At 41.9% G+C, this 27,358-nt stretch overlaps 1 protein-coding gene across 2 annotated transcripts in view; it reads right to left on the minus strand.

The window, feature by feature from the left end:
- Positions 1–4,580: 4,580 nt before the first annotated feature.
- Positions 4,581–27,358, minus strand: part of SHQ1 (SHQ1, H/ACA ribonucleoprotein assembly factor) — a 45,925-nt gene continuing 23,147 nt past the window's right edge. The window contains exons 11-13 of one of the 2 annotated variants that reach the window (XM_035337911.1): positions 26,105–26,225; positions 5,165–5,503; positions 4,581–4,876 (exon numbers count right to left, since the gene is read on the minus strand). In XM_035337911.1, coding sequence (XP_035193802.1) covers positions 4,855–4,876; positions 5,165–5,503; positions 26,105–26,225 — 482 coding nt within the window. In that variant the 3' untranslated portion in view covers positions 4,581–4,854. Of the gene's footprint in view, positions 5,504–26,104; positions 26,226–27,358 lie in introns of both variants that reach the window. The other variant, XM_035337910.1, reaches the window with a different exon arrangement.

The following is a 27,358-nucleotide window of genomic DNA, read 5'->3' on the forward strand; positions in this document are numbered from 1 at the left end:
AAATTCCGCCGAGTGGGACATGAATCTCACTCACTGAGAAGTGCGGGTCTCAGCAGGGAGACAGACTCGGCGCAGCTCCGCTCCCCGGTCTGTTCCAAGGCTTCAGTCGCACTTGCCTGCGCTAATTTTAAATGGGAAGCCTTGCTATAGGGTAATTAAGTACACAAGGAGCTCCGCAGAGCCGCCTGTCAGCACCTGGCGGTGGGATTCCCCTGCCAGAGGCACCTGCTCGATGGTAATTCCTCCTCTCCGCTTCCCTCCTCGCTCCCCAGCTTCAGCCCGAGGAGCAGATGGAGCCGTCGCCCTCCTCCTCCTCCCGCAAGGCCCCCCGCTGCTACCCGGCGCCTGGCGCAGCGGTAATGCACGTAATTAGGCAAATCAGTGGACAATGCAGCATATTAGAGTGGGAGGAGCCACATCGAGGCAAAACACGAATCCCGATTTATTTGCCGCAGGAAAGGGGACGCTGCAGCCTGATTGCCAAAACCTGCAGGCACGAGGCGAAACACAGTGACAGCACCGGCAGGAAAGGTGCCCAGGCGGCTCAGGGCACGGCCGAGGGGAGTTTGTTCTCCTCCTGGCACATGATTAATGCTTCAAACACCCATTTCTATTTATGTGCTGCACGCCCAGCCCCTCGCACACCCAACCTAGGCAGGGTGATGGCTGCCGCCGTTCACATCACTGCTGGCACCAGGCTGAACGGCACAACCGAAGGCTGCAAAACCCTTGCTGCGAGGAGCTTCGGGCAGCCTGGCGTGGGCTCCCCACCTCCAGCAGCAGAGGGGAGGCATGGGACGCAGGACGTGCCTGTGTATGACCACGGGGCTGAGCCCGATGCGGCGTTACGTGCAGAGCAGTGCAAGCCAAAGCGGTGCTGAGAAGTGGAGAGGCCATTAAATTTCTTGGCTCTTCAGAGAAGGGGCTCCGTCTGCCAAGAGGAAACACCAGGGGTGTGTTTCCAGTGCTGCAAACAGCCTCACACACACAGCGGGGTTTATCCCAGCCTATTAACTGGAGCAAGGCTATGCAGGGGACTGCCCGAGGAGCCCAGACCTTCCCCCAGAGCACCACAGTGCTGGTCAAACGGTGAGCGGCCCTCACACGTCCCACTGGGCAGAGGGCACTTACAGATCTATCAATATGCCGCAGGACAAATGCCAAGCCCTCGGATGTTGGTGTTTGTTCTCCTCTGGCTTTGCGGACTGTTTTCCAGCACCTTTGCAGAACTTGGTCTTTGGTCGTGACTTCACGAAGTGGGTCAGGACTGCCAAACCTGGGGTGCTTTTCCCCACCAAGCGCTGCCCCGTGCCACCCGGGTGAAGGAACAGAGCTCTGCCAACGCCCGAGCCCTCGCACGGCTTTTGTTCCTGTCCTCGAGCATCCTGCAAAGCACCGTTCATTTGCTGAGCCGTGCTGTGGCTTCTGAATATGAGAGCATCTAATAAAATGCAAACCAACATTACCAAACTCATTTCAGATACGATCTAAGCCAGGTCTGCAAACGCAGTAGTTGTGGAAATCGTACTGTCACTTCTCCAAAGCCTAGGAATATAAAAATAGTTTGATTTACGGGTACCACAATTCTACAACCCCCAATTTATTTTGTCAGTGCCAAATCGTGCCTCGCACACGCCTGCATAACCGCAGCCTGCAGCCACTCACCACGAAAAAGGAGAGAAACAGCTCCACGACAGCAAACCTTTAAACCTACTGATCTGCTTTGCTGACCAGAGAGGTCCCAACACCATCCACGGCTGAAATATTTAATAAGTTTGCAAGTTCACCCGGGATGTTGGCCATGCCCGCGGGACACCCCAGGAGGGGGCACCGGGTTTGTATCACCACCAGATACGACCGCAGCAATCCCACAGTCGGTTCGTTCCCCCGGCTTATCTTTTCACGGCTTTGGAGTGCATTCTTCCTTATCTTGGAGACAAATGGCCTCCACGGAGAGCTATGAACAGCAGAGCTATTTATCTGTTTGACATGTGTTTCCCTGTTTGTTTTCTCCAGCCTTGAGACAATCAGCTCCAGCTCTGACACAGCTCAGCTGTGCCAGTGGCGGGGGCTGCCTGGCCCCTTCACTCCAGGGCTGTGAATCAATTTCTTTGCCATATTCATCATTTACTGTAGTAAATCAAGCCTAATCGATGCTTTCTTCTTTTGATATAGAACAAAGTCTCTATAAACTTTTCAGAGAGCTGGCTGGAGGGGAAAAAAAAAGGAAAAGAAAAATTCAGCTCCGTTTTTTTTCTTTCAGGAGAGAAATGAAGAGGTGGCAGTGTCCTGCAGGTGACATTGTCTCCACCAAAAAATAAGAGAAGGAGGAAATGTAGTTTTATCTGATTGTTTCCAGTAGTCCACTGCTTTTATCACAGAAACCTAACCCTATTCCTAAAGTGCATCAAGCGCCAGCCTAACCCAAGCACATCTGCATGCTCAGGGACTGCTCCTGGCCCCGCACGCTGCTCGTGCTGCCCCTTGCTGCTGCCAAGCACACAGACGTGCTGGGTAACACAGCCACGGGGAATTCCCATCCCCTAGTAAGGAAAAACTTCGCATCCCGCTGCTACGAAAGTCACTTCCAGCGGTCGTAAAATCGCCAATCAATATAAAAATCAACATTCGTTGTCAGCTCCACAGCCACTGAATGGGATTTTGGAAAAAGGCAGCGATGAACATCAAAATGACCCCAGGTGGAAGCCAGTTGGGCGCGGGACTGGGTCCTGCCATACCCACGACACAGCACATTTCCCCTGGTGGAGCCCTGCAGAGGAGCAGCAGGAGCAGACAGAGGGACAGGCAGCACGCAGCAGACCTGCAAGAACAGCACAGGCACCATTATGTTTTTAGAGACAGAAAGAAACAGAGCTCACCTGTGCAGGGCCTCAGGTCAGGACAGACCTGATGGCATCAAAGCTCTCTGCGAGTTAACACGTGCACACACCCCCTGTTCTCATCCGGACTCCATCACGGTGTCACGTCCTATAGGCACTGAGGGTATTCACACCCAAACTGGATTCCCACGGACATCGTGCAAAAGGCTGACAAGTGGCATTCAGAAATCATGCTTTTAGACGGGGAAAGAACATGGAGATTAAATATGTTGTCCTCCCTAACTGGCAGCCAGTCTCCACAGATTAAGTGGGACTACTGGAAAAAGGTACTTTTAATAGTCTGCCACAAAACTGGAAAAAGGGGAAGAAAAAAGAGCTGAAGATACAAGGTATTACAAATGCCTATTAATTTTTAGGGTGTATATTTCCTAACTCATCCTAATTTAAGGTTCTCCAGCCCATGTTCAGTTGAAGGAAGTTTCAGAGTTCACACCTGTAATCTGGGGAGGGAGGAGAGTTACTTTTTTTCCCTTAAACACGTTTTTTCACTCAGACACACGCCACGTAATTGCAGCTGCAGCGTAGATTTTATTGCTAGCATTTAGAAGAGTAAGTGCTCCCTGACACGATGGGAAAGGTTCCTCCCCTGGGGAACAGAACACAGAGGCTGATTAAGCGACCGGTAGGTATTTAAGGACATAAAAAATACCAGCAGGTCGGGGCTGCAGTTCTCACCGAAAAGGAGTCAGCAGAGGAACAGAACTGAACAGAGCTCGCCTGCTGCTTTCCAGCAGGGTACAGAGCACTGGGGAAGAACAAGTCTTCAAGCACAGGACTTTTATGTTTTATAATAATAAAAAGGTTGAAAAGTAATCATAGAGCGGTTTGCAGTGGATGGGACCTCAGAAATCATCTAATTCCAACCCCCCTGCCACAGGCAGGGGTACCTCCCACTAGACCGGGTCGCTCAATCACTGCCTGCTCCTCCAGAGGGGCGAATCTGATGGTCCTGCTCTGTCCACCTGGGGGACCAAACCTGGTGCTCCACATCCTGTCCTGCCCCCCCCACGTCCTTTTGTAGGTTGAACAGCAGCACATCACTTGCAGCAGCCACCGGATTTCAAGGACCTATCTAGAGTTAACAAGTTAGCACAAAAGATATAGGCTAAGTGATTATTTCAACATTTTGAGGACAAAAAGGAACAAACCAGCTGGCCAAAGTTGTTCAACAGGTAAGTAACAAAGCTAGGCCGAGACAGAGCAGGTTTGCTTTCAGTCCTATACTCAAGAGCAGTGAAGGATGTTGTTTCATTTTGGTTAATACTACTTCAGTGAGAAGAGCGTACACAGAAATAATTAGGACTTGTATTCTTTAAAAAGCAATAGCTGTGCTCATGTGTGGAAACATTTCAAATCAGATCTAAGAATGAAGTTACTTCAGCACTTCTAATGTATTAAGAACTGCAGAAATAAGCTATAAGCTGTCTTGCCATGAAAAATTTCCTTTATTTTTGCACAAAAATAGAAAAATATCTTATTTAACTGAATTTACATTTTTAACGTAACAACCATTTTTGAAGTGGTTAACTACAAACCATTTCAAAATGAAAAAAGCAGAAAACATGATATACAAACGTAACAGGAGTATTTCTCCAAGTAAATTCCAACATCTAAAGGTATCTTGAATGATTCTGCAACTGACTTCAGTTGTGATTAAGGACGTAATTCTACTGAACAAGCTTAACAAAAACTTTTTTTAGTAAGTTCACTGAAATTACACGTTCCCTCATGTAGAGATCAAACCTGACTCTGTAAAACCAAAGAACAAAAATAAAACAATGTGAGGCTATCATACGCTCACATCAATTCTTATCAAAGCAGTCTTGTCCTCCAGACTGTCAACACAAAGAAGAAAAATATCAACTTGTCTCTGCAGCTCAGGATAGCCTTGGGAACACCTCATTACAGCAACGGGCTGTGTTGCTATTGGGTCACACTGCTCTAACATGGTCCCTTAGTCTTCATCTTCATTTGTACTGCAAAGAAAAAGCAAAGGATTTGTCTTTGAAGGCACCTCCAAGAAACTTCCCTTCCCAGTAGAAACCTCTGAATACTTGTCAGGTTCAGACACGTGGTTTTCTTCTTGTTCCCGTAAAGCAATGCAACTTGCAGCAGCCAGTTCTTCGGGCTGTTCTGAAAGATTAATTGCAGTGTGCATTTGCTTTCCTAATTCTTCTATCAGTTTTCCAGGAACAGACATAGGTTGCAAAGAAGCCTTTGATTTTTCATCACTAACCTCAACCATCGGAGTGTTTGCGACTTGCCTTAATCCATTACAGTCAATAAGTGGAGCTGTCCCCTCCTCTTGAAGCACGCCTTGTGAAGAATTTATTTTCCCATCTTCACCGGCTGAGGACTCTTGCTCATCTGAATCAGAGCCTTCTGTCTCAGATGAAGTGCTGCTCGATTCTTCAGAGTCACTTGTCTCCAACTCAGAGGAAGGCAGCTGTTGCTTGGAAACTGCAGCAGCAGCTTTTAACTGGCTCTCCTCTTCTTGTACCATCCGCGCTGCTGCTTCCAGCTCTTCCAGCTCAAATCCGAGGTGGGACTTAGCCACTGCGGTTTTCTGCAAGGATTCAGAAAGTGCAGCCAACTTTTTTGACCTTTAAACAAGAACAAAACATTTAACGTTACAAACGGAACATTCCCATTTGATAATGAGAACAAATCAAACATTCCTACTATTCACTTGGTTTGCAAGCAACTTCCTATTTCAGTTATAGTTGTAAAAGATACACAAAAGTATCCGAAGCACTGATATTATTTTGAGCAATTTTTCTCATTTGGCTAAGCAATATCCCACTGAAAGCCTTCAGTGACATTTTCAGGAAAAAACACTGCTTTGTTGTTTCAGCAATACACAGTGCACTACCGATTTCACAGTGATTTTCAGAACACTGATCTCAGAACAAACCTTTTCAGGATTGCTGTCTTTAGCAGTGAACTCTGCAGTATCTGGCTTATTGGATTAAGTTAGCATGCAGCAGAATCGTTTTGCTTTACTGCCCTTCCAGATGTCTGCTAAATGCAGATGAACTGACAGCACAGTTGATCAAGTCCATCTCAGTGGGTTATCTTCATTACTTAAATGCTTATTTTTTTACCGTTAACTCTCCCAGAACTATCGGATGCCTTCAAATTGTTTGCAAATATTATACTAGTTACATGTTTAACTACCTCTTAACTCTGACCTCTCTAAGAAGCACAGATGACAGTCAACAATAAGCTGACTCTGCAGAACAGCACACTCCAAACGAGCATCATCAGACTCCGGGAACACGGCTCTATTTGCTTGTATGCCACCAAGGGACACTCATTTCGTACATAATTCACTACACTGAATTGTATTCTTAGAGTATTGCAAACTTCAACACTGCAACTCCAAACAAAAAGCACGACAACTCTCTAACTGAAATCGCAAGTTTCTCCTCTGAAAAGTTCACGCTAGTTCCCTCCAACGTACAGCTCCTGGTGACCATCTTCCACTCTATGTGCTCCGCAAAACTTTTTGTTTGCTTAGGAAGCATTTCAGAAATCTTATTTTAAAGCTCTGCTCTTCTCCATCCCGTCCCTGCTCTTCTGCTAATTCTGAAGACTTCTTTAAAAGCTGCCTCTTCAGAGGAAGCGGATCTTCCCTTCCCCTCCTCTACAAAGAGGAAACAATCCTCGTTTTAAAGGTTATTTGAAATTAAATCTCACTTTCTCTCAAAACGCATACATGCTTTCTAGGATTTATGTAAATATATATATATATATTCAGGAAAAAAGCACGCAATTTAGATTTGAGTTATGTGCATTTACTAACACAAAACGAGACAATAGTTAAAAAAAAGTCAGGATATATTGACAGAACCCATCACCATACTGCAGGCCTCCCGGAATCAATCTTTCCTGCATTAAAAAGTTTGAGAAAAATATTCTGCAATTACGCCATTTTATCCTACACTTCGTTTCTCTGATATATTCTCCTGCTTCACAGCTACCTTGGTGCATCCACGAGGTGTTCACCACACTGTGCTTTACCCTGCATTTGTACGACAGCTGAAATGTAAGTGAATAAAGTTATCGGGACCGTTCAGATAGGCACCACTAAAAAAGCAGGCACGTTACCTCAGCTCCTCATCTTTGGAGCAGCCATATCCATTTCCTCAAGTGCTCTGAAGTCAGCACGTGCTTTACCAGAAAAGCGCGTCGTGGATTTAAAAACAGAACAAAAAGCAAGGGAATGCCTCCAGCTGGGGCGGGGTGGGGGACAACACCACACAGAGGAGAAGGCAGGTATAAAAATGGCAAGCATACATCCTGTTTCTTGTTGGAGAGTTTTGCCCCAGACTATCAATCAACTTTTCACCACTTCCTGCAACAGCAGGTCTACTATAAATCCTGCAGTAACTGACTGGCTTTCATTTCCCCTGCCAAAACCTGCTAACCTGCAAGGCACGACACGCTGACACCGGAGCAAGCAGCTGATAATGTAATACATGACTCCTGCGAGGCACAAGTTAAAGTGCTTGTTCTCTCAGCTGAATGATTTTAAAGATCTTTATATTCTATTTCCCAGGGGGGATAATTACTCAGTATAACATAGACTCTTCAATTCCCCCCCCCCCCCCGCTCCTAAAGGAATTGGATTTAAAACTGGGGGAAGGGAAATTTAACGCAGCTTCTTACACGTTTTTAGGCACAGCGCAACATTTAAAAGCTGAACTTGGAATGAAATTCAGCAACCTTCCTTTGCTCAGCCCACTGAGTAAAAACCAAGAAATGTGTTTACAGGAAGTAACAGAAGCAACAGAAAAAATGGTATTTTTAGGACTTTTAACTCCAAAGCTAAAAGTTAAATTACAAATCCAATGAGCCTCCAACGCAAACACGGGTTTCAAATTTTAAAAAGCTGCTTACTAAACAAGCCCAATTTTATTTAGGTAAAATACCTTTTTTTAAAAAAAAAAAATCAATAACCTGATTATTTATTTATAAGTTCCAGAGGATTTGAGAAGTTGCCAACTTTATAACAAAGGAAACATTTTCCTGACTCCTTAAGTAAAAAGAAAGGCAGAAAGAAACCCCAAGCGATGCACAGGAAGGTTCCTAAGGCCTGGCAGGTAAGTCATACAGGAATAACTGGCTTGCAAGGAAATTTGTTTCCTGAACACACCGGTGAGAAGCTGGTTTATGCTCTAATTCACAAGAGTTTATGTCCCTTTCAAAAAGCATCTTTCTCCCTTGCTTTTGAAGCAGTGTACATCCTTCCTTCCAACTTCATGCACGTACACGTACGTATGTGTGCCCCCTCCCACTGTAAGGGTTGTTAACTACATGAAGGCACAATTATTTGTGTCCTGTTACCTGACTGTCCACAAGAATATGACAAGCCCCACAAGCTCAACTTGCATTGTGGCAGAGAATATTGTTTTCCTTGCATCGTGGCAGAGAATACGTGGTTCCTTTTCATTTCATTGACGCACCATTTCCTCTGGTGACACATCTTCAACTCCAGCAACCTCAGTCTCACTACCTGTTTTACTACTGGCATTATAGATAGAAAATCAGTTTGTTAAGCCCTGTTTATCCACATACCTTTTCTATCACGTCTGGCACTGTTTCCCAATCCTGTACGCATTTTTTGGCTGGTATTCATTTCTGTTACTCTAACTTTTCACGCGTATTTTTCCTGCAAGATATTCTGTCCTTGAAATCACTTCCTTAAGAACTCCTTCCTCCTCTTTTACTATTTTCTTGTAATGCTGTTAACACTTCAGATAAAGAAATATGCCACATAACCAAGTCAAGTATTAAGGAGATGTATGGCATCATGTACATTTTTACATTAATACTCCACTGTGCTCCGGATTACTAATGACAAGTGGTACAGATGAGAATATACAGCGGTACGCTCATTTTATTCAACACACACTATTATACTAAATTAGATGTGTGGTACCACTGACAGATAGAAGAATGGCCCCTCGAAAGCAGCAAGTTTTTCAGCCCTCTACGCTCGCATGCATTTTTATCAATGAATTCAAAGAGAATGAATGAAAATGCTGGTGCCTGACAGCAGTGAACATCTGTCTTACTGGACAGCGTAAAACTGCAAAAGGCATTCACCTGAACATCTCGCTTTAATTCCTCCTGAGTGATCAAAGTAGACTACAAAATAATGATAATTACGTTATAAAACAGCTGTGGCTTCCAGACTCACGTGTACTCCTCCTTCCTCAAAAGTTCTGCAACAACTATTGAAAGAGGAGATGCTTTTCATCTTTATAAAAGATAACCAAAACGCGGCATTGATTCAACCTCACAAACAGGTATCTGCTGGAACGAGTAAATGCCTGAGAAAGGCCAACAATTCCACCCATCCTCCTGCTCTCCAGATCTGCCTTACCTCAGCTCTTTGCCATGGGGTCCCAGGGAGCAGTGTGATGGCCACCACAACGCACAAGGTCCCAGAGCACGTTTCAGAAAAAAGAAAGGGTGCAAACTTTATGCACACCTGCACCACCTTTTCTAACTGCACCGCCAACAACCCAAGAATCCCGTTACACTAACCAGAGTAGGAGCCTTCTGGTAAGCCATAAAATGTCTAAAAACATATTTTCATAGAAAACACAGAATGATTTGACTTGGAAAGGACCTTAAGGATCATCTAGTTACAACCCCCAGCCACGGGCAGGGCCACCTTCCATAGATCAGGTTGCTCGAAGCCCCATTACTATTTTTTAGCTCTTGGCTGCATCGGCTATTTGATTTTAACTGGACTTCAAAGAGCATGAATAAAGTATCTGTTCAGTTACTCAGATTTCTTAGCAGATGAACTGTTTCCTCCCAGCTTTGACTCTGGTCATCAAGTCTCTTCCTTCTGGATAAAATGGAAAGCCTACAGAGCTCAACATTTCAAATATGGTAAGTAAATTCCAACTGTCATGCTCTTGACAAATTTATACATAAAAGCAGCAAACTCCACTCCCCAACTTTCCAATCTTTTACATATAAAAAAAACAAGGCACTCGAAGAGCTGCATTGTGTCACCCCCCCCCTTCTCTTTTCCTGTGCAAGGGACTAACAGAACTGCAATTAGCTATCAGAGTCCATCTTGTTTAACGGAACTATCTCATTTCAAGGAGAACTGAATTTCAGGAGCACATTTCACATCAGCCTTAAGAAAAGGTGGCAGTACTTCTTGGACAAAAACAAGGCAAGCAGCATTAAAATCAGGGCATGGAAATGCTTTCAAGGGATACTGTGGGTCTCTGAGCTGACAATTTCCCTGGCTCAAAGATAAGGAACAGTTCAGGAAACAGAAGTGAGACAGCAGAAGTGAGATACGATGTGTGAGAGACTTGCAGTAAATAGGTCCTGCTGTTTCCAAAATCTTTTGAGTAGCATTTTCGAGATTAAACAGCAAATACTTTAATTTTTTCAAGTACGATTAATGGAAACGCATGATTACTTTAAGACATGCTCATTCCGTATGCACATCGTGGTAATGATATCTTATTATTATGGTAATGGTGTTCTTACATAAACCTGCATAATAAGCTTTAAAGGTGCTACACAAGATAATTATTAGTTATCAAGACGTCAGTTGCTTAAGGAAAATGCCTAATTACAGGTTAAGCTGATCAGATGCATGTTTTGTTTAATGTACAGCTTCAAGAAACAGGTAACAACAGAGGCATCTCAGGTCCTGTCCATTTAGTCTGAAATTAGAATTTCAAGACAGAAGTACTGTAATCCTTGCCTAGGCAGCAGGAAAGTTTGTCTAAAAGAAACAATAGATGCTGTTCCACAGATCTGATTTTTTTTTTATAAAAGAGTAGAACTGGGGTGAAAAGAACAAAGAATTGAAGGAGATTTGGTAAATAAAGGGAGACAGATAGAACAGGAAAAAAAAGCAGATTATGGCAGCAGGAAAGGCAAAACTGCATGTAGGATGGCAATTAAAGGACCAATCAACAGACAAAACTAAGTTTGATTAAGCTACAGTCTACATTAACACTGGTGTATTGGAACTGTAAGAGTACTTCCCGCCTCAGTGGCCTTTCAGAAAACAGAGATGGTCTTTCCTCTATTTCCCTCACTTCCACACCTCCTCTAGTGCTGATCATCCAGGATGACCACCAGGAGAGGTGAGAGCGCTGGGGACTGAGCGCAGTGCCCGGCGACACGAGGGCTGGCTGGGAAGCAGGACACGACTTGCCCAGCCACAGCCCCACAGGCTCTGGTTCTACCTTCTGTTAGGGAATAAAGAGGGCACTGGGGTGAAGATACCTGCCATCTCCAGAACACAGAGGTACCAGAAGATGTCTCACAGAAGAAGACATACTGCAGGGACTTGATTTTTTGCAGTAAGGCTGATGTTAGCTGGAAGGAATGGTAACCTACCAAAGTTACCTACCCAGCCATCGAAGGTGAACACAGGACTTGGGGGGATACATCCAGACGTAAGATCCCCAAACAGTTTTCTATTTGGGGACATAAAACAAGCAAGTTTTCACCAAACATAAAGTAAAAAAAAAAGTGCTTCTGTGTAATATGCTCATCAGTCAGAAACAGCACTATGGAAGGAAAAGGTTTAAAGAAAAAGTGTGAATGGGCCAGGCCTTTCCATCTGCCTGGTATCTGCCTTGCATCCAAATCTCTTGCTTCGCAGTTCAGCTATCTTCAAACAAACAAACAAGAAAACAAAGAACTTGAAAATATGAAAATCAGCATTCTACTCCTCATTCTACACGACGTGTGGCACTGCTTACTCGATCACAGCATTGTGAGTTGCATACCTAAAATGCTGTGCAAAGTATTTGCAAACATATGAGTAAATAGCCCAATCGGCATGACAGCCTTTAAAAACTGGAGTCAGCAATGGTTCACTAAGGAATGAGAAGGGTGTCTTCTTGTACTGGTACAAGCTTTAGCTTGCTCCTGTTTTTGTAAACAATAGAAAAATTATTTCTACTGAATCATAGGCCTGGTTTTGCATTTTACAGATGTATACAAACATCCACTTTTCTCAAGTCTGTGGCGTAAACTAGGAGTAACTAACAAAACTTTAACACAACAGAATTTTCTTTTCATCTCCCCCCGCTCAATCACAATCAAGGCAGTGCACAGAGCACTAAGCCATGGCAGATTGCGTTGTACATGGACAAGAATAGCTCAAAAGCAACAGAACACGGGAACCTGTATATCAAAAACAGTGACAACAGCTTTGGTTACCAGCCTGGTGTTTGAATGCGACCTAACTGGTCTTGGAGCTAAGATTTATAACTCAAGTCTTGTTGTATGAGGTTGTTCGAATGTGGCTTGGGCCTGTTAATTGTGTTACAATGGGAATCAGTCCCTAGCAATGCCCTAACTTGGCTCTACAGAGCTGACAAGCCCTGTTTTACATGTAGAACACTTTCCATTAATTATATTTAAGCCTCACAGGCAAGATAAACAACTCTCAATGTAACAGTAGATACTTCAAGTGCAGACTTGCCTTTGCAGTGTTGTAGGCTCCACCAAATAAGAAAGCAGGCCTGTCTTACTGCTAAGCAGCCATCCCCTGGTAGGCTTACAGCTCCTTGAGATGCATTCAAAGACAAACTAGCAGCATGCTGTGCCAGCCAGCAGGGCTGACAGATACAAAAAGGGCAGTTAAATAACTTATCTCCACTCGACAGGAGCTCCGGACAGCTAGTATTCATCTAACAGCAAAGCTGCTGCATTAAGCTAAAGGCTTCCCGTCTGCTGGATCTTCCAACTGCCTCCATATTCTGGGATGGCTCCACAAGAAGCTACTGAGTTTAAGGAGAAAGCATCAGTCTATATTTAAACACTCTCCTGACAAGGCCTGGCAAAATTCAGGCTTAGGAGAGAAAGCCTCACAGACATCCTTTTTCTCAGATACAACAGATAAGATAACAAGCAGCACACCCAGCCCGTACAACCACTTTAAAGGTGCTCCAGACGACAGACCTGGCAGCACCGCTTACCATTTCCCACAACTACTTGTTAGCTAGAGGCACCGTAAGTATCAGAACAACCCTAGAGTTAATATTATCTCAGGCATCACCAGATAGAAACCCCAAGGAGAGCCCCAGCTACCCAGAGGGCACCTAAGTTCAAGTACCTGCAGGACACTGGAACACCAGGTAAGCTCTGAGGGATAAGGGAACTCTGCTTTACCCCAGATGAGCGGAGGACAGGCTGCAATCCGACGTACCTGCTGCTTCAGCACCGACAACAGTGACCAGAAGCTGCAGACCCTGCAGCTCAGCCCTTTTCCTGCCCACTGGGGGTCTCCCCAGATTCCAGCGGTCTTCCAAGCCCAATTTGGCTTATGGGGCAACACAGGGGGTATGAAGAGACCTTGTTCAACCTTCAGCCCATCAATAATGCCAACACCGACTTCCTGCAGGAATTCTGCCATGATCTGGATGAAAATTTAGTCTCCCTAAGGCAGCAAATCTACTGCTGAAGTTTCTTTGAAGCAGAGGACTCCGTAAGTTACAGCTGACCACATCAAAAAGAAAGTCCATACAAGAATGACACAGCTGACCGAGCACCCAGCTGTTCTTAAATACACTCGAGAAGAAAACGTATTGTTCCTCCACATAAAATTTAAACGTCAGCTTGCATCCAGTCCTGTGTGCACAACGTGGAGATCTTCACGGAATGCCTCTTGAAGATGGTAACTGAGCTCACCCTTTTAAGTAATGTGGTGAATCACTGGAAAAGCATACTCTGACAGCCAGGGGTGGATAAGGTGGGAGAGGAAGACACACTGTTGAATTACCCTAACATGGTAATTCATGACTTAAACTTCAGGGCTTTGGACCAACAGGAGCATGTTTCCCCTGGAAATGCAACTAACAAAGTTGAACATCCCTCCACACTTGAAAACCAAACAGCTCATAAGAAAAAATAATAATTTCTCATGATAGAGAATTGAAAGACAATTTGATTTTAATAAAATATTCAAGACATGAAGGCTAGGTTTGATCAACCCTGACTGTAAAACACAGAAGCAATAACAAAAATGACATTGAACTGAAAAGCAGACTTCATTAATGTAGAAACACCTAGAGTCAACATGCACCAAAAGGCATAAATGGTCAAACAGATTAGATAACAAAAAAATACTCAGTCCAGGAACATAATCCTTACAAACGGACATTGAGCTGCAATCCTAAGAAACTCATCACGCTAAACACACCATCCATCTGCCAAAATTACTCCTAAAGCCCCAGAATCTGCGTGGAGATAAGAGTCTCTGACTCAATTACACCTTTTAGCATGTTTTATATGAGACGCCGTATTTCACCACATTTTATTCCACTTTCAAGGTTATTCCTAATGAATGCTTCAACTTATCCTCGATGCAGTGACCTCCAACCAAAGAGAAATGGTTTTGAAAAAGCAAGCTCAGAATTAGCCCAGACTTTTTGCAATGTTTATTTGCTAGAAGCAGTAATGCATACACCAAGAGTGAGCCCCCCCTCCAAATAAAGCTCTGAAAGTAATTCACAGCAGAGTCTGCAGTCTTGGTAAGTTTTAAACATGACCAACAGCTTGCCTATCTGCACACTCTGTTCTATTACAAACTGCAAGAACGATCCTGACTTTACATTGTTTTTACTGAAAACTACCTTACATACCCCTTTGCCCCCATTTCTCACAGAATTGGGGAACTATACACAGATTTTATCCAGTTCTGGGAACACAACTGGTCTCTACTGTGAAATAGGGCTAAAACTTTAACGAAGCAGAACAACACTACCCTGAAGTCTGAGGCATGAAGTGGAAAAGAAAAATATGCATTAACTGAGCCAAAGGGCAACCCTTTCGTGGAAAGGAAATGCACTCATTCGGAAGAATACAGATAGTATTTTTCTCTCTCTCCATACACAGACAATACCTTCGGTTCCTAATGAGCAGAGAAGTCCCGAAGTCTAAAATTTTACATTTCTTTCTTCAAAAATGGCACATCTACCCACAAAATTTCTCTCACTGTACGAGTAAAACAGGAAGCCATTCCTTCATGGAACAGGCAACATACTAAGTTGCTGTTTCCAGCCTTTACTGTTATTTTATGTTTTCCTGAGATGCACCATCTGAAAGGTGGCCAATCATAACCCCACCTGACTTAGGAGATCTGAAAGAATCACAGAAAAGGTATCATTAACAGGCAGTGAGATAAACTGAGTGCACAGAACCGTTGAATGGTGCTGCTTAGTTTATTACATATTTTATAGTAAGAGGCAGAACCAATAAATAACACCATTAAAATCTCATTAACTCTGATCAATGCGTACCAAAGCTAACCTAAGAGCAAAGCTGAATTTAATGTGTTTGTGAAGGAGGAACAGGACCATTTTCTTCAGGACTTGGCTAAAAATTGACCTAAACTTTAACTAATCTTCTACATTATCTACAGCAAAAGGAAGACAGATGGGTGTAAACAGAACACAAACAATGCAACACTTGTTGACACGATTTAGTATGAGACTAACCACTATCTTTATGGGTAAAAAAAAAAAAAAAAAAAAGTCTCCAGAACACAGCACTGAAAACCACATCATTTATAAACATCCTTACAAAAAGCCAGTTGCTAAAGCAGCACGCCCAGTCTATTCAGGATATCTTATGCAAGTGCAGGTAAGCATTCAGTTTTTCCATTTCTCAAGAGAATGGATTCTGATTTTTAGCCTAAATAATTTAGGTCTACGCAGTTATATTGTCTCTCTCTGTACTTACTGTTAATTATTTCCTTTAGAACAAATTTTGGAAATAACAAGCAACTTCAATCAAATTTAAGAGCAACTACAGGTTGACAAATACCTTTGAAGTCCTGCCTATTTCAGGAAAATAAGCAGAAACAGATCAGAAGTAGACAGCCCCATGAGAAAAGCAAGGCAGAACATAACCAGCATGTGCTGGGTTGGTGGGAGACCCTAACACGCATATCCTAACTGCTTGTACCAACCAGCCCATCAGCGCTCAGACCAGCTGCTACCTCTTGCCTGGTGGAGGTGTCAAGGGATGAGAAGAAACCAGGGCACAGGGACAGGATTTGTACAAAGTTTACAGAATTTTTTTTCTCCCTTCTTCCTTTGTAGACATCAGACAAAGTGGAGACTGGAAACGTATTCGCTGCTCACTGAATCTTTATCTTAAAGATAAGAAAATCACACCGTAAAAATGGGAGCACTGGGTTCAAAAAAGCCTCCCGTTACAAGGGAGAACAGACAAGAGAAACCCACTGCTTGTCTTCAGGTGACAGACAGAAGTCCTGAGCATAAAACAAAGGCTGACGTGGAAGAATCCAACAGGCTTATGGGTACAGAAAAAGCTTTCATCCTGAAATTCTGGCTTCCAAAGGGCATTGCCTGAATTCTGAAGCTGAGAGCGATGTACTCACGCTGCAATCCAACTCGCAGTCTTGTAAACATGAACTGCTATCTACAGAGCTTAAAGAATTACAGGCTGTTAAACATAAATTGAATATAAAACGCAGCACCATCATTTCAATTTAAGTGACTTCTTTCTGTTAATAAATCTGAATATTTCAAGTGACTTTCCCGCCATATTTATTCTGTAGTTCCACAGCATTTCTTTCATAAAGAATCTAAATACTGTTTGAGCTGAACTTCACATTTATAAATATTTTAAAAAAAGATGACGCTTTCCAGTGTTACATTTTACTTTCATTACTTGGTCTTTTGATAAGTTGAAACTAAACATATCATAGATTATAAAAAGAAATCAAAGACAGCTTATGTATATGATGCTACGAAAATATTCTGAAGAAAAAAACAGACTTGTAATTAATACTGGACTATAAAAAGAAACTGAACAGTGTTTATGGTTTAAGAATGCTTTAACTGAGTTTAGAAACAGCTCAGTGTTGCCAAAATAGCTTCAATAAGTTACAACCAGCCTAAACATCCAGCATCTGCACGGCTTCCAAAGTTCTATATGGTAAATAAAATAAGGCAAGATTAATAGGAACACACCACAGAACAGACACAGAAAGGAACAGATTTTAAGATGTGATAGCAAGTGTTGGCTGTGTGACAGAACACTGACACTTGTTCCACATTAGCATCACCTCACTCTAAATTTTCTTAATTGCCGTTACCTATAGCTTGGGCTTCACTACAGCCTCCTCTCGTCTCCTCTGCCAACACCCAGCGCTTGCAGGACACCTTATATCGGCTGCCCTGGGGCAGGATCACGCCTCCTACGCCTTTTGGTGGCGACAAGGCCACATCCCACCGAGATGGCCATACACCTGGCTCCTCACCACGACACAAACCCAACCCCTTCAGCACGGTTTCTCTCGTGCCATCGCTGATCGGTCTTGAGATTTACGGGGGAATCACTGCGAGGGGCGGGAGCAGGCGGAAGAGACGGAGGCAGCACTGACAAGGCTGAAAACACAACAGGAAGGCATTATCAGGCTGCACATTGGCTCCCCGCTTTGATCACAGCTGCACGCTCCACCTGCTCAGAAAGGCAACAACGACCCCAGCCCGTCCTTCCCTGCCGGAGCAGAAGCCAGCTGAGACGTGCCGACTGCAGACACGGCACCGAGCGCTGACCCTTCGGCAGGCAGACAGGAGCTGCCTCCCAACAACTTTGGGAAATCAAAGCAAGGGCCTGAGGGGGGGAAAAAAAGGCTTTCTTCTTCCCCTTCTCTACCCACAGCAAGGTGCATGCAGACACAGCCTGAAGGAATATGAGCTATAGAAAAGCGATGGAATAAATAGGGGAAAAAACAAGAGAGGAAAGGAGAGGAAAACATCAAAGGAAACTGCAGCTAGCAGCTGGGAGGAGAGATTAAATCCCTTGTTAGAAATCCATGCTTTACAGGGCTTGCTAAAACATATATAAAGGAAATTTCTGGCATTATACCCACCTGTCTATCACATTTTTCAGCCTTTAGGGCAAACACTGTTTTGCTTTAAGCCTCTTAAGTCAGTATATTACATTACTTGGGCATTGTTATTTACAAAGTGCTCCGTGTACACCTACTGCTCTACAGACAATTGAAGCGACACCTCGGGCCCTAAATAAGATGCAATATTTAATGAGAAGCATGGCAGCTCAGGATGACAGTAAACAAAGAGAAACTATATTAAAAACATGCATCAAAATAGTGAAAGATGAGACAAACACATAATGTGCTTGCAGATTCTTAGTTACTATTTTTAAATCAAAGAACCTTGATCTAAGGATTAAAAGCAGATGACTTGGCATGGAAATAAATAAAATTTGGGTTCTCTACCAAATTCAGGCACCAGCAGCCTGTGCACTCTGATAAATTGGTAAGCCCTTACCTAAGTTCTAAGTGTTAAGTGACAGCATTTCCTATTTAAAAAATAAAAATAAATAATTACTTATTTTAAATGGGCTTTTCTAAAAAAAGATTAGAAAAGCCTATTTTAGTAACATAAATTGTGAGGAATCTCAAATACTTTCTGCACCAGATCCATAGCCAGTGTTTGAGCCATGAGGTATGAACCATGAGTTACGCTGTCTTGATGGAAACTGATAAAACAGTACAGAAGTCACCCAACAACCCAGAGAGAATGATGCAACTCAACAAATTGCTGGTCTGAATTTTTCCTGTTTCATATTCTATTAGATGAATTTTAGCTGTATTTTTGTTGTTGCTCTTGTATTACACAGTGGCTAAACAACAAATCTCTGCCCCTGCATACTTGCAGACGTCAAAAAAATCAATCTTTCTTAGGAATGACCCACTAAGTTTTTCCAGTTTCTTGCCGTAACATAGGTCATTCAGACACGTACATTCATGGAGCCTTTTCTCCTGTAACTCTCACCAATTTTCAACATTTTTTAAAAGTAGACACTAGAATTAGTCGGTCTGTTAGCAGGCTCACAAATAATGCAGTCTGAGGTCGTGCCACTTTTCTCCTGAACAATACCATTCTGCTTCTTCAGTGAAACACCGTACTCACGCTCTTACCTACTGAGAGATGAATAGGTACTCAAATTCTAACTGTTCTCAAGCATGACCCAAGCAATTTTTCCTGCCCTCAACTGTCTTATGTTCTTCAATTCATAACCATGATCTATAATCTCTTATTGTAAATGTGCCATCTTCTACTTGATTGTATTAAAATGCATGTTGTTCAAATAAGCATATGTTGCCAATCTGGGTCAGTCTGTGCAACTCATCTGTTCAAATCATTATTTCCTACTTTGAAAAAGAACAACTTTAAATGTCACCAGAAATTTTTATCTAAAAGAGACATACACTGTATTTTCTTACAGATTGCTTAAGTTATCAGGCAGTACTCAGACAAAGACCCCGAAGATAATGGATGATCTTCATTTCATAAAGAAATAAAAAAAACTTGTCTTTACCCAGTTTTTTTCCTTTTTCCGGTATTACCTTGAACACTGCGCTACTATTGCGAGGCATCACAGGATAGTAAGGGTGAAGTCTACAAAACCAGATAAAACAGCTTTCTTACGTCATTCATTGAAAAAGTGTGCTCACAATGCAGCACACCAAGATTTGTTTAATTTTATCCCTTGTACCTGCATGGATCTTAATATTAAGTGGAAACAGCAAAGGAAAGAATAACCTTCAAAGAATGAACTCCACAGTCCAACAACTTGTTTTGTTTTACACGGCATGTGGGGGGAAATTAAGTGGCCTCAGTGTATTCAAATAACAGTACCAATCAAGAAGGAGAGTGAAAAATACAATTCTCTAACTACAAAATACATCCAAAAAAGGGATTTTGTAATGGTGGCAATGAGGTTGTTGACTAATAAATAATGTAACCAGCTACATGAGAGCATACGCTAAAAGCAGATGCTAATGGTAAGGCTGCTTTCAAAGCAATGTGAAAACAATTTTACTTTTCTCTGCATCACCTACTTGGAGTACTGGAATTTCATCAAACCTGAAACTACTGTATCTTTCAATAAACTAAGCTTAATTTGGGCAGTAATGAAAGTCAGTAAAACCTACGCTACAGCCAAAGCAGAGTGCAGTTGACCATGGAAGTGTAATTCACATAAAATACAATACTGTAAGTTGTATTCTTCCTCAAGTCTTAACTGTAGAAAGTGCTTTAAACATACTATACCAATCAGTTTAATCCCACAGAACCAAGAAACAGGATTTTCATCCAGAATATATTACTGCTTATGCTTTTGTTCTTCTGAATCATGGCTGCTGAATCTGAGAGGTTAACAGCTGAAAATTAGCATATTTTTCTAACATGAGAATGCTTTGAGTCACTGATTAATACTTCTTCTCTGCTAATGATCCCCACACACACATAGACACACACACACGGAAGATTTAATAAACTAGCTTGCTAGCAGCATACCATTTAACAGTCTGTTTGGAAAGTTTTGTTCCTGAATCCTTCTTTCTGAACTTAGTATTTTCATCACAGATGTGCACAGTCAACAAGATCTGCTCCATTCACCCCTCATTTGAGGGTAGAGTCTTTAGCTGGATGTTACAGGTAAGTTACTCCTAGGAACGCTGCAAAGCCACAAAGAGAGAATAGGGCTTCATGAACATTAACCCTATGAGTAGCAAAAAAGCACAGACCAAAAGATTTTTGAAAGTTTGTTTTTCCTCTATTAAAGTATTTTGATCTTTCCAAACCACAGAAGAAAACAAAAATGCCAAGAAACAGATGTAAAAATGGCACAAAGTAGCTTCTATACAGCCTTCCAGAGTTTTCCAGATCTCAGCAAATAGTAACGGGGTCAAATTTTAAGTTTGCAGATGGATGATCAATTTCACAAATAATTTTTAACAGCTTTTTATATTCACCTAAAGACCATAATATTTGTCTACACAAGCTTTAAGATGTTATATGTTATAAAATATTTTCCTCAAATCCAGCCAAAGCTTGAAGCAGTTCTTTCAGGAGGGCTGTCATACGTGAGCTGCTCTTAAATGCTCTTTGCCCTACAATCAAGCACAGAAGAATATATGGGGGAGCTGACATAACAAAACAGAAGGAAAGTACTACAAGTAAGATGCTCCACAGAGGAAGAAACACAAATTAATAATAGACGTATCCAGCTATGCTAACAGCTAAATAAACTGAAGAAAGACTTTTGACAATTCAATGGTACAATGTGTTTAGATGAACACAACAGCAAGCTATCAGCACCACTCTGATTTATCAAATGCAGATTTGGAAAAAAATCATTAGTAGGCTGCCTTTTTATTTCCAAATATAAACAGATGATCTCTTGTAAAATAAATATTTAGTATCAGTTAAAGCCAACAAACGAGGTCAGAACCAATATACAGAAATCTTCCCTCTACCAAACTTTAACCACAGCAATGGACTGAAACTATGATGCTGAAGGCTGAGATCCTTATTCCCCTACTTTAGTGCCTTCATCATTTCTAATCTTAAAAACCCTAAGTCTCACTGATCTTACTTTTTTCTGAAAGACTTGTACTCCTTGATGCCTTTGCAACAGCAGCCCGTAAGCCTTCAGGCCCACATTACACTGTATTGATTAAAACAGTAATTCAGAAAGCCTAGGGAAAAGAAAAGGGGAGCTGAACAATCACAGTCAATCTCATCACCTCAATGACACACTGTGAGTGTAATTAATCCTACATTTATTTAGAGAACTTCACACCCTACACATCAAGCAGCAACTCCCTGCTGGCTTCTGACTAGGTAATTATGTTGTAACAAGGACTAGGTTTTGATTATAACAAAGAGATGAAAAGGAAAACAGAGCTATGATGCTAGGATATCTTTTAGGGTATGTCTAACCTGCAAATCAACAGAAGCAAACCTAACGTGTTTAGGAATATTGAGATGGCTTTAGTCTAGTTCCAATAAAGATACCAGCTTCTACAGAGGCTGCATAAATGACACCAGGGATCCTGGTTCTTTAAAAGGTTTCTCTAAAGCAAACAGTCCATGCTTGAACTGGCACGTTATACCTACAGTCATCAAAATTAGCAAGATTACATTTGTCGTAGGTGTAAGTATATGTACTCTGCAACGAGGAGGTGTGACTGCAGAGCATGTACATACCAAAGCAGCCTGTACGCAGGTGTCATAAATCAAGTTGCAGGCACAGTTCCATGGGACATGCTGAAGCAATTTAGTGGCTCATCCCTCTTAACGTAACAGATCTGCTTTACTGTGAGTCAAATCTACAGCAATACAGTGTAAATAATGACTAGATTTTTTTTGCAATAGAACAGATCATGAAAAAAGATGAGATGGTAAGATAAAAATCATGCTGTTGAAAATACAACGCAAATTATATGGGATCAAACATCTTACTCTTCTGCGTTCCTTGTACCCATGAACTTTGGAGATGTATAAACTATAAAGCTGCCTAAGTGTAACTACCCCTGGAGAACTGCCAGGGGCCCTAACAGCTTCGATTCCATTTCTGGAACACAGGAAACATACGTTTACCAATAATGAAGTGGTATATGTTTAAACCTAAACATGTATTTAAATGTCAGGTAAACATACTTTAAATCGGCGTGGGCTCAACTGTCTTCTTCCACAGGGATACAGAACAGCATGCACTTAACTGCCTGCCTGCACCACAACTCGAAGCTGTTGAGCCCTGCACTTTGACACTGATCTTACAGCCAGCAGCATCACACGGCTGAGCTACAAATAGAGACTGGTGCAAACTGGAGTACAAAGCACTGGAGAAAGACATCAGGCTACACAAAGGAACCTCAGCACAGCAGAAGTCAGTGGGTGAACTACTCTGACGTCTATCTGTAGGGGAACAACTCCTATGGGGTCACAGACAGAACTGTCCTCCAGCAAGGAAAGGGAAGGGAAGGGAAGTTCTTTTGCAATAAACCCACACTTGATTCCCCGCTCTTCACAGCCCATACGTAGCTATGAGACGACCAGGAGCTTCCCCAAAGCTCTGTCTCCTCTCCCTCATCTTCTGCTTTTTATACCAGAATGGCACGAAAGCTAGAGGAAAGCTCAGACTTGTAATACAAGTTCAGTTGTAACTTCACTTTGGAGAGGCTGCCATATGTATCATAGCGGTTTGTAACAGCTCTGACCTAAAGAAGAAAAGCATGCAAACCAATTAAATTTAATTTTATTATGGAAATGAAAGTAGTAACAGAAGTGACAGCAGGGTGGATGATAAGCTCACTTAGCAGGGGGATCAAATGAAGTGATGACATGTCATTATGACCTCAGGGGTTAAAGATGCAATTTTCCATCTGGCTGCATCTGGCTTTTCAACATAAATGTTGACACCACCTGCCGAGACTTACTACAAGCTGCCTGCATAGGTCTTTGTCTAGCTTTTGTTACCCAGGTTAACCTTTACTTTTCTCTCTTCTGATAGGGAGCAACATGCTCCCTTCCTTCAAAACACAATGAAGTTAAAATGATTTTCTATGCCATTTTATACCATAGAACAATACTAACTTCACAAGCAAGCTAGAAATCTAAAAAGCAGGTAAAACTAAAGACTGCAAAAGAAAAGATGAAACTATTAACTATACTTGCTAATATCTTTTATTACCTAAGGTTTTCAAGAATTTACTTTTAGTAACAAGTACCTCAATAAAATCAGTTTCTCAAAAAATCCTTAAAGAACTGGATTGTACTCACCATGTCGAACTGACTATTAGCCACCTGCATTTGGTTTTATTCAGAAGCTTAATCATTTCCAATTCCAGACACACTGTGCTTAAAATAAATCATCTTCTGCCAGCCCAGTGACACATTCACTTATTCATCTAATTTAGCCACAGCCAAACGATGATCTCAAACCAAATTTGTAATCCGCTATTGACACACTGCTGGCTATAAGGTTTTGTTTCCACTCTGAAATTTAAAAGCTAGTAACTACCTGTGGTGTCCCCTTCCTGAAGGCTTCGTCTTGACTATTCTCTTACTACCACATGATATATCCGTTGTATTTCTGCCTGTGTCATAGTTTTTTTCCTAAACCTATGACTCCCAGAGTTTTTCTCTGCCAGTACAGGTGAGCTAAAAATCTTGCTTCCAGCTGTTTTAACGTGCCCAGATTCTTCACTAAAAATAACCTACAATCTGTTTTAACTGTTTAAACAAAGAGGCCCCAACCTCCACTAGGACCTGGTCACATATCGTGGAAAGAGAGGAAGAAAAGAAAAACCCTTCACAGATTTTTGAGAGTAACCTGGGACTACAACTATGAATAGAGGAGAAAATGGAGACAAAGATGGTTAACGAAGCCTATACAGAGCAAAGAATAGCTAAGAAACAAAACAGAGAAAGTATCCAAACTGAGAGGGCATGCAAATTATTTCATTAAAAGACCACTAAAGAAACCTATAAATTCCTTCCCCTCCCAGAACTCTTTTCCACAGAGGCAATTATCAGAGAGCTGTAACAACTGTCTTCCCCTGGAATGGCATGTGTACCACCCTCCCATCCCTACACCATACTCACCTTGGGGAGCTAGGAACCCTTGCTCTTACCAGACCATTCACCACCTGTTTCCAGATCTGTTAGGTATTTTCTGAGTGAAAAGTGGACCCAGTACTTTCCTTCAACACTTACAAGAGGAAAAAAAGTGCCCCCATTCACCTAGAACATGCTTAACTTCAAGCATATGCTTCACTGCTAAACTGAACCAGGAATGACTTAAGCATATGCTTAAATGCTTTCCTGATTCAGGCAAATTCATTCCTAAAAATAGGCAATGGTTTCTACTGTTCCTCTTTCTCTTGTTCTCCTAATGACAGACAACTATTGTGCCATGTCATTATGACAGTGAGATAGCTTAATTACCCTCTTTCCAGAAGCTGTCAGTTCTGCTTAGCTGGTACATAATGTATGTGTCTGGGAGTAAATGTGTTAACATATCAGTCACTTACAGCTACCTTACATTTTCTTCTGGTACATTTAAAGAAATTCTTGGGGTTTCTGACTGACTTCCTTATCACTATATTCACTGATATGGGCAGCAGTGATATCACTGTTCTGTGACTCATTTCTTTGTGAAAGATCATGAAATAACTCTCTCTTTCATTTACTTTTTCAAGTCAACTTAAACCTGAATTTCCCCATACTGGTATTTAAGGTCTGAGTGAAAAAGACCCCTCAAAAATTTTAGATTTAGAATGAACTGGCTGTTCTTGTAACTAACCAGGCTTCATCAAACAAAATTTTTGGAAACATCTGTTGTTGCTTTTGTGCATCATCACCCGCAGGAGCATGATCTTTTTAACATATAGAGAAGAATAAGAAGCACCTAGTACGTAAGAAGCAGTTGTGAACAAAAGGCCTTTAACTTATGAAAGAAAAGTGAGCCAGCTTGCACACTGCCCTTTCTGATCTTGAGAATTATCAAGCTCCCTCTACATCCCCCTCATCACTTCAGTATCTTCTGCACTGACTTTTTTTTTTTTACCCCAGGTAACTCCTCTTGAATTGTGAGCTGGAAGGCAAAGACTACATTTAACCATTGTTAGGAAATCTGTATGTTGCTCTATTATCAAACATGACAACGGCACTTTTTTTTATTTGTAAGGCCGTGATTTCCAGATTTAATCTGGAAGTGGCAGAGTCACTGTTTCCTCTCCAGAGGAGTGGAAGCCAAAGCATATTGCCAGGCAGAGTGAGCTGGCAAGCAACTCCAGGGGCAACAGCATACAGCACACAGATTTGAGACACTTACTCTGGTGTTAATAATCAATTGGTACACCTGCTATAGTTCATAAATCAACTGTTTCATACAGATTTACATGGTCGGCATGTGAATTTGACCTGAATTGGAAGCTGTCAATTCTATAAGAAGTTATAAATTCAATGTTGAACTCGGATTTGTTCCAACCATCTTCCAAATGTTACGTAAGTCCTCTAAAATCTCTTACTCCTAGGATTGCAATGGCATGAAAATTCCCCTAAAGCTGTTTTTCCCCTAAACCATTAATAATCAATGAAAATTCACACCTGCGTTTAAAATGCAACTCCTCCCTCCCTTCTCCAGTGATGCCACTACATAAAAAAATGAACTGGATGTCTTCTCCCATGCTGTAGGAATACCTGGATAACAAGGTTACGAAATGAAATGACTGAAAACATTTCCCTTTATAGGATGCAGCGTGTATTTTGGTTTTACTGATTATTTGTTCCTACATGCAGTATGCTAAAAAGCTTTCCCACATCAATAACAAGTTAAGAACTTACTTGGTTTTTTGAATCCAGACGCAGTAGTCGGTAATGAAGAGATCATTAAGGAGGTAGGCAGGGTCGCTCTCCCTAAAAATCTTGTGAACGTCCAGCAGACACTTCAAAACCGCAGCTCTTCCTAGAAATAGATTTTTATTTCTGTAATTCACTAAAAATTAGTCATTACGGTTTCTATCTTCTTCCCACCTTTGAGACTTTAATAACTGCTATCTACAACCATCTTGTAACTTGAAGTTGATTCACCATCTCAGAATTGCAGTCAGATGACTGCCCCTCGGCTCCCACATCTCTGTGGATGCAGAGCCTCCGACTTCAGCCAGAAAATCTCTGCAAGACTAAAGCCTCGAGGCACAGTCATGCGTGTAATTCTCAACAGCTCAAGAAGCCCCCTCCCCCTGCCTCTCCTTTCTTCTCACTGCATGGCTCTATACCACATCAAAAAAAAAGTCACGCTGGAAAGCAACTCACAAATAACAAAAAGGTGATGCCCCATCATCATTCCCCTGCTAAAAAAAACAAAGCCTATTTCTCTGTATGCCTACACTAACACCTGCATTGGGAAAAAATAAGGAAACCCACAGCCCAGAGCAGGATCAGGCACTCAGAAGCCACAGCAATTGTGTAAGCCGGTGTAAGTGATACCATTGCCTAACAGCTAACAATTGCTTTAAATTAAGTAGAACTTTTCCTACTGCTCTTAGTTACAGAGTAACTTGGCAAGCTGAGCTTCCAGAAAGAAAAATTCACTTCAGGCTCAAGAAAGTGCCTTTTGGCGTACAGTTGATAAATGCAGAAAAAGATAAAGCCTTGAACATTTCCTCATTCCAGAAATCTTTCCGTAGTCAGTTTATTTCTGTTCATATGCAATTATTCCTTATTAGTAACTTCTCTTCTTCACGTAAATTCCTATTAACTAAAATCTTCTCCTTTAGTTTTCTGATGGAAGTTGCTAAGGGGTTAAATGCTGGAACACTAAACAACAAAAAAAATATTTTCACTGCTTAATGGGGGGAAAAAACATTCAAATGAAAACAGCCACTACTGCAAATGGAATCTAATAACCCTCTCCCAAGAGACTGGCTCCTCCTAGGCTATGAAACCTGAACATGGATGAAATTACATTTTACAGAATTAAAAAAAAAAAAAGGAAAAAAGATCACAACTCCCCCTGCTGTTTGCGCACAACATTTTTGTTTGTTGGTTGTTGTGGAGTAATTCCAGCTGAAAAATATACAGGGAAAAAAAGTTGAA

The sequence above is a fragment of the Oxyura jamaicensis genome, chromosome 12 (assembly GCF_011077185.1).
Source record: "Oxyura jamaicensis isolate SHBP4307 breed ruddy duck chromosome 12, BPBGC_Ojam_1.0, whole genome shotgun sequence".
NCBI classification, from domain to species: domain Eukaryota; kingdom Metazoa; phylum Chordata; class Aves; order Anseriformes; family Anatidae; genus Oxyura; species Oxyura jamaicensis.